Source organism: Cetorhinus maximus, chromosome 20 (assembly GCF_964194155.1).
Source record: "Cetorhinus maximus chromosome 20, sCetMax3.hap1.1, whole genome shotgun sequence".
Classification (NCBI taxonomy): Eukaryota; Metazoa; Chordata; class Chondrichthyes; order Lamniformes; family Cetorhinidae; genus Cetorhinus; species Cetorhinus maximus.
In genome coordinates this window covers 96,643,700-96,658,660 of record NC_135898.1, presented here as the reverse complement: position 1 = coordinate 96,658,660, position 14,961 = coordinate 96,643,700, and the positions used below count along the sequence as shown (strand labels likewise).

Sequence of the window (14,961 nt, the reverse complement as noted above, 5' to 3'; positions counted from 1 at the left end):
GGATCTTGGTTTTATAAATAGACGTGTAAAGCTTACAAGTCAGAAAGTTGTGCTAACTCTTAAAACACTGGTTAGGCACAAGCTGGACTTGGGTACAACGTTTTAGTCATAGAGTCAGAGGTCTTCAACACAGAAAAAAGCCCTTCGGCCCATCAAGTCTGCGCTGGTCAAACAAGTACCTAACTGTTCTAATCCCATTTTCCAGCACTAGGCCCATAGCCTTGTAAGCCATGGCATTGCAAGTGCACATCCAAATACTTCTTAAATATTTTGAGGGTTTCTGCCTCTACCACCCTTTCAGGCAGTGAGTTCCAGATTCCCACCACCCTCTGGGTGAAAAAAAATTCTTCCTCACATCCCCTCTAAACCTCCTGCCCCTTACCTTAAATCTATGCCCCCTGGTTATTGATCCCTCCACCATGGAGAAAAGTTCCTTCCTGTCTACCCTATCTATGCCCCTCATAATTTTGTACACCTCAATCATGTCCCCCCTCAATCTCCTCTGCTTCAGTCTATCAAATCTCTCCTCATAACTAAAACTCTCCAGCCCAGGCAACATCTTGGTAAATCTCCTCTGCACTCTCTCCAATGCAATAAAATGCTTCCTATAATGCAGATTCCAGAACTATACACAATACTCCAGCTGTGGCCTAACCAGATTTTATACAGTTCCAGCATAACCTCCCTGCTCTTATATTCTATGCATCGGCTAATAAAGGCAAGTATCCCATATGCCTTCCTAACCACCTTATCTACCTGTCCTGCTACCTTAAGGGACCAGTGGACATGCACACCAAGGTCCCTCTGATCCTCGGTACTTCCCAGGGTCCTACCATTCATTGTGCATTTCCGTGCCTTGTTTGTCCTGACCAAGTGCATCACCTCACTTATCCGGATTAAATTCCATTTGCCACTGATCAGCCCATCTGACCAGCCCGTCTATATCCTCCTGTAATCTAAGGCTATCCTCCTTACTATTTACCACCCCAACAATTTTCGTGTCATTCGCGAACTTACTGATCAACCCTCCTACCTTCAAGTCTAAATCGTTTACATATACCACAAACAGCAAGGGACCCAACACCAATCCCTGTGGAACCCCATTGGACACAGGCATCCAGTCACAAAAACACTCCTTGACCATCACCCTCTGCTTCCTGCCATTCAGCCAATTCTGGATCCAATTTGCCAAATTGCCTTGGATCCCATGGGCTCTTACCTTCCTCATCAGTCTCCCATGCGGGACCTTATCAAAAGCCTTGCTGAAGTCCAAGTAGACTACGTCAAATGCATTGCCCTCATCTACACACCTGGTTACCTCTTCGAAAAATTCAATCAAATTGGTCAGACATGACCTCCCTTTAACAAAACCATGCTGACTGTCCTTGATTAATCCCTGCCTCTCCAAGTGTAGATTAATTCTGTCCCTCAGAATTGCTTCCAATGGCTCCCCCACCACTGAGGTTAGACTGACTGGCCTGTAGTTCCCTGGTTTATCCCTTCCTCCCTTCTTGAATAACGGTACCACATTGGCTGTCCTCCAGTCCTCTGGCACCTCTCCTGTGGCCAGAGAGGTATTGAAAATTATTGCCAGGTTGAAAATTATTGCTTTCGGAAGGATATCATGGCCATAGAGAGGGTGGTGAGGGGATTTAACAAAATGGTACCAGGCATGAAAGACTGCAGTTACATACAGGGATTAGAAAAACTGTGGCTGCTCTCCTTACAGCAGAGAAGGTGAAGAGGACAGTAAATAGAGGCATTCAAATTCACAAGTGTTTTCACAGAGAAAATTAAACAAATTTTCCACTAGAAGATGGCTCAGTAACCAAAGTAACTGACAAAAGAACACAAGGCAACAGGAAGGGAAAAATTGCACAAATCATGGTGACCTGGAACTCACTGCCTGAAAGGGTGCTGGAAGCAGATTTAATCAGAACTTTCAAAAGGTAATTGGGTAAATACTTGAAAAGGGAAAAAAGTGACAGGGCTATGGGGAAAAGTCAGGGGAGGGGAACTAATTGTGTATCTTTCAAAGAGGCAGCATAGGCATGGCTGGTCAGACACTCTTTCAGTGGTCCTGACGTTTCAATTTAAAGTTGCAGCTGGTTAATTGAGTTGTTCCTCTGGAGACAGTGGTGTTGAGGAGAATTTCTGTTTTAAAAGGTCTCAGTTTGCAGTACGTATGCCTCTGGTTGGTCTTGATCAGCAAACAGGACTCAAAGCTGGCGAGGAAGGGTGGAGAGAGAGCAAGGCTCAACAGCTTCAGCTGCTTGTCCTCAGTTCATCAGCATCTCAGCATCAACCATCTGCAAAAATGTATTTTTTTTCAAATACACAAAAGGGGGGTTTGCTGGTCACATGACTTGCTCTCTCCACTGTCAAAGGGGGGAAAGAATTCAAATAAGGCTATTGTTCGTGTATTCCAAAAGGTAGCTTGATTAGCTTAAAGTTATCTTAGCCGTTGTCTCATGGTCCGAGTGATTAGATTTAATGTGCCATCTCCAACAGTTGAATATCAGGAACTTCTCTTCTTGTCTTCATGTCTTGTTAGTGGCAGCGGAGATAAGGTCTTTCGCATTCCTCAAGGGTTTACTGTCTCTAGGAGTGGTCTTTCACCGCCGGCATTGGCATCTCTGTCCCAATAAGTGGAATGTGGACTGCATAGTAATGCAATTGGGGCAGACATTTTTTTGGCTGCGATTCCCAGTCTTCGTTTTCAGCCTGTTGCTTTTAAAAGTCTCTTCGTAAAAGTTCAGGTCCAAGTTTCCAGCCAGCGGATTAAAAGTCACTATTTGAAATAAATCTATTGTCATGAAGATGAGCTTAAGTTTACACAGTTTTTTCTGTAAAAAGTAATCTTCATATGTCATAACTTCCACATTCAAATTTCTTTCTGCCACTGAGTGACAAGATAAAGTTTTAAAAAGTTACCCTCTCAGACAGCTCCAAACACACATATAATACCCACATGTAAATCAAAGTGGCCACAAACATCCTTTTTTTTGAAGCATAGTTTCCAGGTTATTATGGAATCTTTTTGCTTGAATCAAAGGGATTAATGTTTCACATTAATATAAACTAATATGAAAGCATACAGACCTTTTCAATCGTATTTTCTTCTCATCTTTTTTACAGAGCGATGATTAAATTAACTGGACACCTATTGAGCACCAGCAATGCTAGCCATGACCACAATCTATGGGATAAAAATCAAACTGCCTGAAAGTACATCCTATTTTCATTCTCGAAATTTCAAATGAAGTGTGTTATACTGTGCACAGTAAATGCCTATCTAATACACAGAATATGTGGGAAAGAGCAAGAGTAACATGAGAAAGTCTGTTTCATTTATCAAAACCCCAGGCTCCAAAAACGCAAACTCTTCCCTAAAGCTCTCTCACTTCTTTTAAGTCTCAGCTTAAAAACTACCTCCTTGACCAAGCTTTTTGTCATCCATCCTCTTTCATTGGCTCGATGTTAATATTTTCTGATTATGTTTCTATAATCACCGTGTGCCATTTTTCTACGTTTAAAACACGACAAAAATGCAAGTCGCTTTAATTTTGAAGGCCATTACCAACTACATAGTCTTCTTTATCTTCTGAACTCTAGATGTACACATTGTTCTAACCAAATGCACGTTGAACTTTTTAAAACAAAAACAACAATTTCACATTCATCTGGTGTTGTCCAACAATAAATCACTGCACAATTAACAAATATTTACGGAGCAACCACAATAACAAATTAAGCAATAAGGCAGACAACCAATGAAAGTATGAAAACTACACACATTCTAACATCACCTGTTACAAGTTGTCATTACATACCAACTCACATAGATAGTCTCTGTCCAGGTACTCCATTTGAAGTGAAAATACATCTACATGTACAAACACACACTATTAAAAAATATTGTACCAGTAAGCATGTAAAGATGTACGAATGTAGCCTTGATGAAATATTGCTCATTGGTTCATGCTTAACAGATTACATTTATCCAGTCATGAGGTTATTACAGCAACAAAAATAGGAACTTGTATTTATATAGCACTTCTAATGTAGTAAAACTTCCCAAGGTGCTTCACAGGAGCATTATCAAACAAGACTTTGCACCAAACCACATATGGAAATACTAGTCCAAGTGCACAGGATGAGAGATTTCAGCAAATGAGTCAAGGCAGCTGCAAAGTTGGGCTCTACTGCAGAGATGGAAATAGGCAGTCTTGGTGATGGGGTGGATATATGGTCAGAAGCTCATCTCGGGGCCATATCTGACACCAAGTTTGCAAAATTTCTGGGTCAGTTGCAAGAAGAAGGATGGAGTCAGCCCAGGGAATGGAGTTTGTGGTAGGGCCCACAGGCAATGGTTTTGATCTTATCAATATGTAGTTAGGGGAAATTTCTATTCATCAGACAATAGGAGAAGGCTCGAGTGGAGCACAAACACCAGCTTGGGCTGATTGGGCTGAAGGGCTGTTCTGTGCCGTATATCCTACGTAATTCTGTGTAATCCCAGGCAGCTGATCAGATGGTCTCAAACTTACTGGCAAAGAAATCTATGAGCTGCTCTTGTTGGAGGTGGGAGTGGAGGAGGCAGGGAAGAGGATTTAAGAAGACGGTTTGCAATAAAGAAAAGAAACCTTGGATAATCCTGGAAGAGTGAGCTGGACCCAAAAATAGACTCAGGCGTTTACAGGACAGAAGAAGGCCATTCAGCCCATGGCGCCCACGCCGGTCAACAAAGATCTGACTACACTAATCCCATTTTCCAGCGCTTGGCCCATAGCCCTAGAGGCTATGGCAACGTAAGTGAAAATCTAAATGCTTCTTAAATGTTATGAGAATTTCTGACTCGACCATGTTTTCAGGCAGTGAGTTCCAGACTCCAACCACCCTCTCGGTGAAAAAATTTCTCTTCAACTCCCATCTTAGTCTTCTACCTTACCTTAAATCCATGACCCCTGGTTATTCACTCCTCTACTAATGGAAAAAAGTGCCTTCCTATGTCTATGTCCCTCATAATCTTATACACCTCTATCAGGTCTCCTCTCAACCTTCACTGCTCCAATGAAAACAACCCCAGCCTATCCAATCTTTCTTCATAGCTCAGACCCTCCAGCCCAGGCAGCATCCTGGTAAATCTCCTCTGCACCCTCTCCTGTGCAATCATATCCTTCCTATAATGTGGTGACCAGAACTGCACACAGTACTCCAGTTGTGGCCCAACTGGCGTTTTATACAGTTCCAGCACAATCTCCCTGCTCTGTATTCTATGCTTCGGCTAATGAAGGCAAGTATCCCATATGCCTTCTTAACCACCTTATCTACCTACCCTGCTACCTTCAGGGGTCTATGGGTATGCACACCAAGGTTCCTCTGATCTTCAGTACTTTCCAGGGTCCTACAATTCATAGTGTAACCCTTTGCCTTGTTTGCCCTCCCCAAGTCCATTACCTCACACTTTTCTGGTTGAACTCCATTTGCCACTGCTCTGCCCACCTGACCAGTCCATTGACCCTCACTATTTACCATCCTCCTCACTATTTACCATCCTACCGATTTTCATGTCATATGGGAACTTGTTGATCATACCCCCTACATTTAAGCACAAATCATTTATGTACACCACAAACAGCAAGGGCCCCAGCAACGAGCCCTGCGGAACCCTTGTGGAAACAGACTTCATCCCTCTACCATCACCCTCTGCTTCCTGCCTCTCAGCCAATTTTGGATCCAACATATCACTTTGCCTTGGATCCCAAGGGCTCTTACTTTCTTGACCAGTCTGCCATGAGGGATCTTATCAAAAGCCTTGCTAAAGTTCATGTAGACCACATCAAATGCATTACCCTCATCAACACTCCTGGTTACTTCCTCAAAAGATTCAATCAAACTTGTCAAATACGACCTTCCCTTAACAAATCCATGCTGACTATCCCTGATTAATCCATGTCTCTCCAAGTGTAGACGTATTCTGTCCCTCAAAATTCTTTATAGTAGCTTCCCCACCACTGAGGTTAGGCTGACTGGCCTGAAATTTCCTGGTTTATCCCTTTCTCCCTGTTATAATAATGGGGCAGTGTTAGCAGCCCTCCAGTCCTCTGGCACCTCACCTGCGGCCAGAGAGGATTTGAAAATTACTGCCAGAGCCCCTGATATCTCTTCCCTTGTCTCCCTCAACAGCCTGGGATACATCTCATCTGGGCCTGCGGATTTATCCACTTTCAAGGCCGCTAGTCCCTCTTCTCTCTATGTTAGTTTCCTCTAATATTTCACAGTCCTCCATCTTGATGTCTATACCTGATTCGTCCTTTTCCATTGTGAAGATCGACGCAAAATATTCTTGAGGACTGTACCCACGTCTTCCAGGTCCACACACAGATTACCTCTATGGTCCCTAATTGGCCTTACTCTTTCTCTCGCTTATATCTTCCTCTTTATATATTTAAAAAATCCCTTTGGGTTTTCCTTTATTCTACCTACCAATGCTTTCTCATGCACTCTCTTAGCTTTCCGAGTTTCCTTTTTAAGTTCACCCCTGCATTTTTTATACTCTTTTAGGGGCTCTGCCATATTGAGCCCTCGGTATCCGCCATATTGAGCCCTCGGTATCCGCCATATTGAGCCCTCGGTATCCGCCATATTGAGCCCTCGGTATCCGCCATATTGAGCCCTCGGTATCCGCCATATTGAGCCCTCGGTATCCGCCATATTGAGCCCTCGGTATCCGCCATATTGAGCCCTCGGTATCCGCCATAAGCCTCTTTTTTTTCTTAATCCTAACCTTTATGTCCCTTGACATGCAGGGTTCTCCAGAATTGGTCCCTCCCTTTGTCTTTACGGGAGCATATTTGCCCTGTACTCTGGCTATTTCCTCCTTGAATGCCTCCCATTGCTCTGACAGTTTTACCTGCAAGTAGCTGCTCCCAGTCCACTAGGGCCAAATCGTATCTCATCTTATCCCAGCCCAACCTTATCCTTTTCCATAACTATCCTAAATAGTTAATGGTCACGATCTCCAAAATGCTCCCCTATTGATACACCTTCCACCTGCCCGGCCTCATTTCCGAACATTAGGTTCAGAACTGCCCCCTCCCTTATTGGGCTTTCTACGTACTGACTAAAAATGTTCTCCTGGATGCAACTTAAAAATTTTGCACCCTCCCTACCTAGCACACTAAAACTATCCCAGTTAATATTTGGGTAGTTAAAATCCCCTATTACTGCCTTAATATTCTTACACTTCTCTGAAATTTGATTACATATTTGATCCACTATCTCTCCCTGACTGTTTGAGGGCCTACAGTAAACACCTAACAGCGTGTTTGCCCCTTTGGTGTTTTTTTACTTCTACCCAACATGGCCTCATTTGATGATCCTTCCAGGATATCATTCCTCCTCACTGCTATAATTGATTCCTTTATCAATATTGCGACACCCCCTCCTCTTCTATCCTCCTCTCTATCTCGTCTGAATACCCTATAAACAGGAATGTTGGGCTGCCGATCCTGTCCTTCTTTTAGCCAAGTCTCAGTCATAGCTATGATATCACACTCCCATGTGCCTATCTGTACCCTCAGCTCGTCTGTCTTATTCCTCAAGTTTCTTGCATTAAAATATATTCCATTTAGCCTTGCTAAACTCTCTTCTTTTTTTATCTAGCCTATGTTTCCTCTGCCTTCCAGGCTCACTTACTAGCATTTTAACTTCTAATTCCATCTTAGCTTCTCTCCCCTCTGAACTACTTTTCAGGATCCCACCCCCTGCCAATTTAGTTTAAATCCACCCCAGCAGCATTAGCAAACCTCCCCGCGAGGATGTTGGTCCCGTTCCTGTTCAGATGTAACCAGTCCAATTTGTACAGCTGCCACCTCCCCCAGAAAAACCAATGCCCCAGGAATCTAAAGCCCTCCCTCCTGCACCATCTCTCCAGCCACGCATTCATCTGCTCCTATACTCACTACTGCTTGGCACCTGGAGTAATCTGGAGATTACTACATTTGAGTCCTGCCTTTCAATTTTCTACCTAACTTCCTAAAGTCTGCTTGCAGGACCTCATTTCTCTTTCTTTCTATGTCAGTGGTCCCAACATGGACCACGACCTCTGGCTGTTCACCCTCACGCTTCAGAATGCCCTGCAGCCGTTCTGTCACATTCTTGACCCTGGCACCCGGGAGGCAACATATCATCCTGGAGTCAAGTCTATGGCTGCAGAAGTGCCTGTCTACTCCCCTCACTAATGAACCCCTTACGATTGTTGCCCTTCCACACTTCTTCCTACCCCTCCCTGAGCAGTTGGACCACCCACAGTGCCATGGCCTTGGCTCTGGTTGGCTTCCACAGAGGAACTGTCACTCTCACCTTTTTCCAAAATATGGTGTGTGAACAAGATGCACTCAGGGGATTCCCTCACTACCTGACTGGTTCCCTTCTTCTGTTTGGTGGTCACCCATTCCTTGTTTGCACTTCCTTAAACTGCGGGGTGACCACATCCTGAAACGTGCTGTCCACGAACTTCTTAGTCTCGTGAATGCACAATAGTACCCCCAGCTGCCGCTCAAGCCCCAAAACCTGGAGCCCCACACATGGTCATCCAGACCGCCAGGAGCGTCTAGGATTTCCCACATAGTGCAGGGTGTGCAAATCACAGGACTGAGCTCCCCAGAAATATCTTAACTAAATAGAACACGGACACTTGTTTTTATTTTACCCTTACTCCTACTTGAGTATAGATTGGATGCTAGATCCTCTTGCTAGACTAGATCCTCTCGGTGCTGCTGACTGCCTGTCCCTGGGTCCTCCTCTCACACTCTCCCTGATTTTTGTGGTCCAGCCAGACCACACACCAATCAAACCCAGATATTCAATTGCACAATAACAGAAAAGGTTTAGATCTTACGAATTTTAGCCTAATTTCTATCATCTCTCCTATCGACTTTTGTTCACTTCATTTTTCATTTCCCCCTCTGCCCCTACAAGTGCCTAATCTACTCTTGTGCCACCTCCACAATCCACCACCACTGCCCCACTCTTCCACCTATTCATTTTTTTCTGGGGTGACCAACTAGCCCCATCTATTCGGCCCCAGTACTATTTTTCCCCTGCCTCTTGTTCCTACTTCACTTCCCCCCCTGCCCCCCACCATTTCCTTGCCATAAGATCCACCTTCCCTCTTTTGTAATTCTTTTCCTCATCAGTTGTCTTCCTCCCCAAGCTCCAACACCAGAATAAAAACAAAAATAAACCAGTAAAATAATGGAAGACACCCAAGAGTAATGATAAAAAAAATTACGCAGCTACCAATTATCAGAGACACGTAGAAGGAAAAGTACACAAAGACAGGGGTCGACAGAAATGAGCACAGGTCATTCGCAGAATCACAAGCAACCAATCACATTTGGAAAAAAATTTCCTATTATATTTACTTCCTCTTTCTCTACAATCACATGATTTCAAACCACATAATATTTCTTTTTGAAGAGAGGCAAACAGGCAGTCAGCTGTCCTGTCCCAACTTCAAGTGGTCTACAATAGAAGACTATCAAAAAGTTCAATGTTCTTATATCCCACTGTGGACAGGGATTTTTTGCTCTTCACTATCCATAAAAATACTTTGAGCAGCAGGTTCAGCAACTTTTGATGAAATATACTTCAAGCATACTGAAAAAACATAAATCATTTTAATCCTTCAAGGACAAAAAAAAATCCCCTTTCTTGTAGCAAATGCAAAGCAAACTTTTGGAACTGAACATCCAAAATGTAAAAAAAAATCAAGAAATGCAGAAAAGGAACACAAGCTTTTTAACTCACGGTGAGTGGGCAACTTTTTAAATATTCAATCTGGGTACACCCAGCAAAGAACATGCTTCGTTAGTACAAAATATTTTGTGTCCAGTCACTGCTAAAAATTTCAGAACATTTCAAGGACTGAAACAAATGTTCCCTTCAATCCTTGAACGAGTACTCACGCCTCTGAGCCAGAAATTTGTGGGTTCAAGTCGCATTCTAGAGCGTTGATTACATAATCTAGGTAGACACTTCTATGCAGTATTGAGCACAGTCAGGGGTGCTATCTTTTAGCTAGGACAGAGCTAAACTGAGGCCTCGTCTGCATTCTCAGGTGGGCGTAAAAGATTTCATGCATTATTTCAAAAGGACAGCAGGAGAGTTCACCCTAGCATGCTTGCCAATCTTTATCTCCCCAGGCAACATTACCTTGTCTCCCCATTACAACAGTGACCATACATCAAAGTGGCTCATTGACTATAAAGCACTTTGGAACCTCCTGAGGTATTGAATTGCACTATATAAATAGATCAAGTTTCATCAAAATAAAATACAATTTCTCTTTCTTAAACCTATACTGCTGTAAAACTGTATTTCACTTTTGGACACAATAACCACATCAGTTGTCTAATTTGTAATTTAGTTGTTCCAGAGACTAAAACTATAACATAACTAAACTAAGTTGTGTTGGTTAAAGAACAGAGTCACAGATCTGTTCAAAAGACTTGAAGGCATGTGGGTTATTTCAACTAGATCTACAAAATGTATCCTAACGCCTGGGCACTAAGAATTTAATGGCACTGAATGACTCCAAAAGGATACCAGTCATTTTTTTCCCATATCAAAGTAACTTCCAATCACATGAAGCTCTCCTTTTCCAATTTGCTCCACTCTTCTCACCAAGCCTCTGATCAGTGCTGTAGTATGGTTCAGCACACCAACCAAATGGTCATTCTTCTCAAAGGACTCTAGACAGTGAGCACCACATCACTTCAAATCAAAGTCCTGATGATGATCTACCCATGTGCCACTGCCAGCTGAGGATCACTGGGTAGCAATCACAAGCAAAGACTCCAGCCAGCTTTTCTCTTCTCAGTACTTCTTGTCCTCTAGGAACACGACACCTAAACCAATTATAGCACCACTGCTCTGGGAGATCTGAGCTAACTCAGCACAGCATGGGGATCAAGCCCAAAATCCTCCAGCTCTGCATGGTTCAGTATCACAATGGATTTTGCAGATGCAGATTTAAAGAGTTGCAGTGACACACCGCTATCTGTGTTGTGGCACAATTTAATTTCTGAACTTCAATTTTCAGTTATTTAGAGAATGGAATGCTCAGATATTTCTTTTACATTACTTTTTAAGAGACTGCAATAATTAATGTTTAAATAGGCTGAGCCAAGAGTATATAGTAATGATTGTATGTTCACAGTTAATTAGTAGCACACAAACATCAGAACAACATTTAACATGATTAAGTCATTCCATTAATTACAGGTTCTATTTCATGGTATTTCTATTATTCACAGCACAATTCACTCAAAATATTAAGAAAACAAAAATAAGCAATCATCCTACCAATTATAACAAATGTCTGGCATTGGCCGTAGGTCCTCATGTTCCTGAAAGAATGGTACACCATTCTCACAACATTAACACAATCAATTTATTGAATCACTCCCAGTTATCAATTATCCTAGGTTGGTTGTCAATGAGACAACATATCCAGGATATCTAATGCTACAAAAGACACAATCAGGCCACTGTAGGAGAAACCCGAACATTTCTTAAGGAGGCAAAATCCTTCTGGTGAAATTAATCTGGATGCTTCCTTATTTCCATCCCAAGACTTGTTCTGAATTACTCTTTTCAACACAAAAAAAACACAATTTATAAAATCAACTATCAGTCTTCTAGCTTTTGAGTTTACAGGTAGGTTGTGTATTCAGGTTTGCACCTGATTCAGGAGTGGCATTTGGGAGATTGGGCCTTTCAGTTGAACTGTATTTCTATTCCAGTTTTGCATTTACCAGCAGTTACAATAATTACATACATACTGTTAATAGTCAAATGGGGTTAAATGCCCCTTGTAGAACAGATAGAAGAATGCAGATGGCATTGGTCATCGTAAAGCACGCAAAATCCAGGTCACCAACAGATTAATCGGAGCTTTCAAATATACACAGCCATCTAAAAACTATTAAATCCTTATTGGCTTAACCATCGATTGTTGACCCGTTTATCTGTCTCAGATTTCTCCCTGCGTGACTTACAGAACTTGGAGGCCGAGCTATTGATGTTCAGGGTTACTTTACTGGCCATGGGCTCGGTGTCAGTCTCCCTGTGCGATGCCGGCTCTCGCTCTTCCCCGTTCAGGGACATGGGGTGCGGGAGGAGTTCTTTGGGCTCCTGCTGTGCTTGCAGCGTCCCCCCCGGCTCGGGCAGAGCGGGCTGGCTGGGGTGATGGTTATGGTGGTGGTTGTGGTGATGGTGATGTTGGTGTTGATGATGATGGTGATGCTGATAAGCGCCCGCGTTGGCCTCCCAGTTGTTGTGGTTGTGATCGTCCATCATCAGCTGCTGGTAGCTGGCGTCCTCCTCCATGTTCTCGTCCATTGTTACTGGGGGAGGGAGGAGCAATTTTTAAGCCAGATCTACAGCTGAACTTATATTTAAATTTGATTTAATTCCTCCTACATGAATGTCGCTGTTTTTTTCTCTCTCTCTCTGTCTCTCCTGAATCACCAGCTTTATTCCTCCTCCGGCCGAATTCCTCCTCCCCACCAGCGACACAACTTCCCTTTACGGCTTTTTGCCGCCGATCGGATGTTACGGTTTGCCACACTTTCACGACGCCTTGCTCCTGCCCCGGTGCATGCCGGAAGCATTCGGTAGTCCTTAGCGACGGTAACCCAGGGAACCCCGCCATTGTGCGCTGAGCCTGGGCTGCGGGTGAGTGGTTCGCGGTTTGGAGATTAGCCGGTTGGCGAAGTTATTCGGTATTGTTTAACCTTTATTTGATACAACACCGTTTGCACCATAATTTTGTCCGAATTTGCGGCCAAATCGACAGCGGAGGGTGCGCGGCAGGAAAGGGGTGGCGAAATTTCGGGCGTAAATGAGTTCCGCCCGTCACTGCGTTGCGCCCAAATCTCCTGCAGCCCATCCGGCCGCCTGTCAGGCTGGCCCCGCACCCCGTGTCCAGGCTGCTTTCCCAAAGGAACTCTTCAAATTAACACCAGATTTTGCTGCTAATTTTGCTCTTTCATTGACTGCACAGCACAGAAACAGGCCAATCGGCCCATCCACTCCATGATGAATATTGCTCCACTCACCTTTCCTTCCGTTCTCCCCCATCTAACTCTCAATTTCCTTCACCCGCACATGCTTTAGTTTCCCCTTTAATGCACTTAATACTATTCGCCCCAATCACACCCCTTGGTAAAGTTGAACATTCTTGCCACTCTCAAAATTTCTCCTGAACCCCCTCTTTAATGTCTTGGTGACTGTCTCATATCACCAGGCAGCCCAAGGAAATTAGGCAGCAAGTGCAGGAGTTTCCTGGGGTCCTGCTCACCAATCGGTTTTCCGTTTTGAACACCGGTGAGGGTGTTGGTTCCTCGGAGGAGTGCAGTCAGAGCCAAGTTTGTGTCGCCACAGGCAGCCCTGCTGTACAGAAAGGGGAGAAAGAAGAGGGGAAGAGCAATGGTGATAGGGGATTTAGAGCAAAAACAAAAATACCTGGAAAAACTCAGCAGGTCTGACAGCACCTGCGGAGAGGGATACAGTTGACGTTTCGAGTCTGTATGACCCGATGAAGAACTGATGAAGGGCCATACGGACTCAAAACTGATGAAGGGTCATACGGACTCAAAACGTCAACTGTATCCCTCTCCGCAGATGCTGTCAGACCTGCTGAGTTTTTCCAGGTATTTTGTTTTTCTAGATTTCCAGCATCCGCAGTATTTTCCTTTTATTTTGGTGACAGGGGATTCATTGATTAGGGGAACAGACAGGCTTTTCTGCGGCTACAGATGTGACTCCGGGATGGCATGTTGCCTCCCTGGCGCCAGGGCCAAGGATGTCACAGAGTGGCTGCAGGACATTGTTCTGGAGGAAGGTGATCAGCCAGAGGTTGTGGTACATTTTGGTACCAATAACTTAGGTTGGAAAGGGGATAAGTCCTGAAAGCAGACTTTAGGGAGCTAGGAAGGAGATTGAAAAGCAGGACCTCTAAAACGGTAATATTAGGATTACTCACAGTCCATTGTGCAAGCGAGTATAGAAGTAAGAGAAATGAATGAATAAACATGTGGCTGGAAAGCTGGTGTTGGAGTGAGGGCATCAGATTTGAGACATTAAGATCAGTTCTGGGAAAGGTGGGACCTGTACAAGCTGGATGGTTTACACCTGCACAGGACAGGGACAAATATCCTTGCAGGAAGATTTGCCAGTGCTGTTGGGGGCAGGTCATTTAAACTAGATTGGCAGGCAGGGTGGGAACCTGAGGGCAAATTCAGAGCGGAGAACGGGAGAAGGAGAATTAATGAATGACTCTGAAAGACAGAAGCAGCACAGGTTAAAAAGAGTACAGCACAGGAATTTGGCAATGTTGAAAAGTATATATGTAAACGCAAGGAGCATAGTAAATAAAGACGATGAGCTGAGGGCTCAGATAGACGTGTGGCAGCATGATATCATTGCTATAATGAAAACTTGGCTTAAGGAGGGGCAAAAATGGCAGCTCAACATCCTGGATATAGAGTTTTCAGGCAGAATAGCGAGGGGGATAAAAAGGTGGGTGTGTAGCATTATTGGTTAAAGAATCAATTCTAGCTGTGAGGAGGGAAGATATACTAAATGAAGCATCAAATAAGGCCATATGGGTTGAGCTCAGAAATAAAAAAGCCGCAGCCACACTACCAGGAGGGCACATTAGACCCCAAACAGTGGAAGGGAGTTAGAAAAGCAAATATGTAGACAGATTTCTGAGTAATAGTTGGGACTTCAACTACTCTCATATCAATTGGGATACGAACAGTGTGAAGGGCACAGAGGGTGCAAAATTCTTGAGCTGCATTCACAGAATCACACAGTGCAGAAGAGGCCCTTCGGCCCATCGAGCCTGCACCAACGTGAGATAAATACCTGACCTACTTACCTAAT

At 43.8% G+C, this 14,961-nt stretch overlaps 1 protein-coding gene across 1 annotated transcript in view; it reads right to left on the bottom strand.

The window, feature by feature from the left end:
* cacul1 (CDK2 associated cullin domain 1) overlaps positions 1–12,600 on the bottom strand; it is a 113,307-nt gene extending 100,707 nt beyond the window's left edge. Inside the window, exon 1 of the mRNA XM_078565189.1 lies at positions 12,069–12,600. Within this exon, the coding sequence (XP_078421315.1) occupies positions 12,069–12,411 (343 nt within the window). The 5' untranslated portion in view covers positions 12,412–12,600. The remainder of the gene's footprint in view (positions 1–12,068) is intronic.
* Between the last annotated feature and the right edge of the window lie 2,361 nt (positions 12,601–14,961).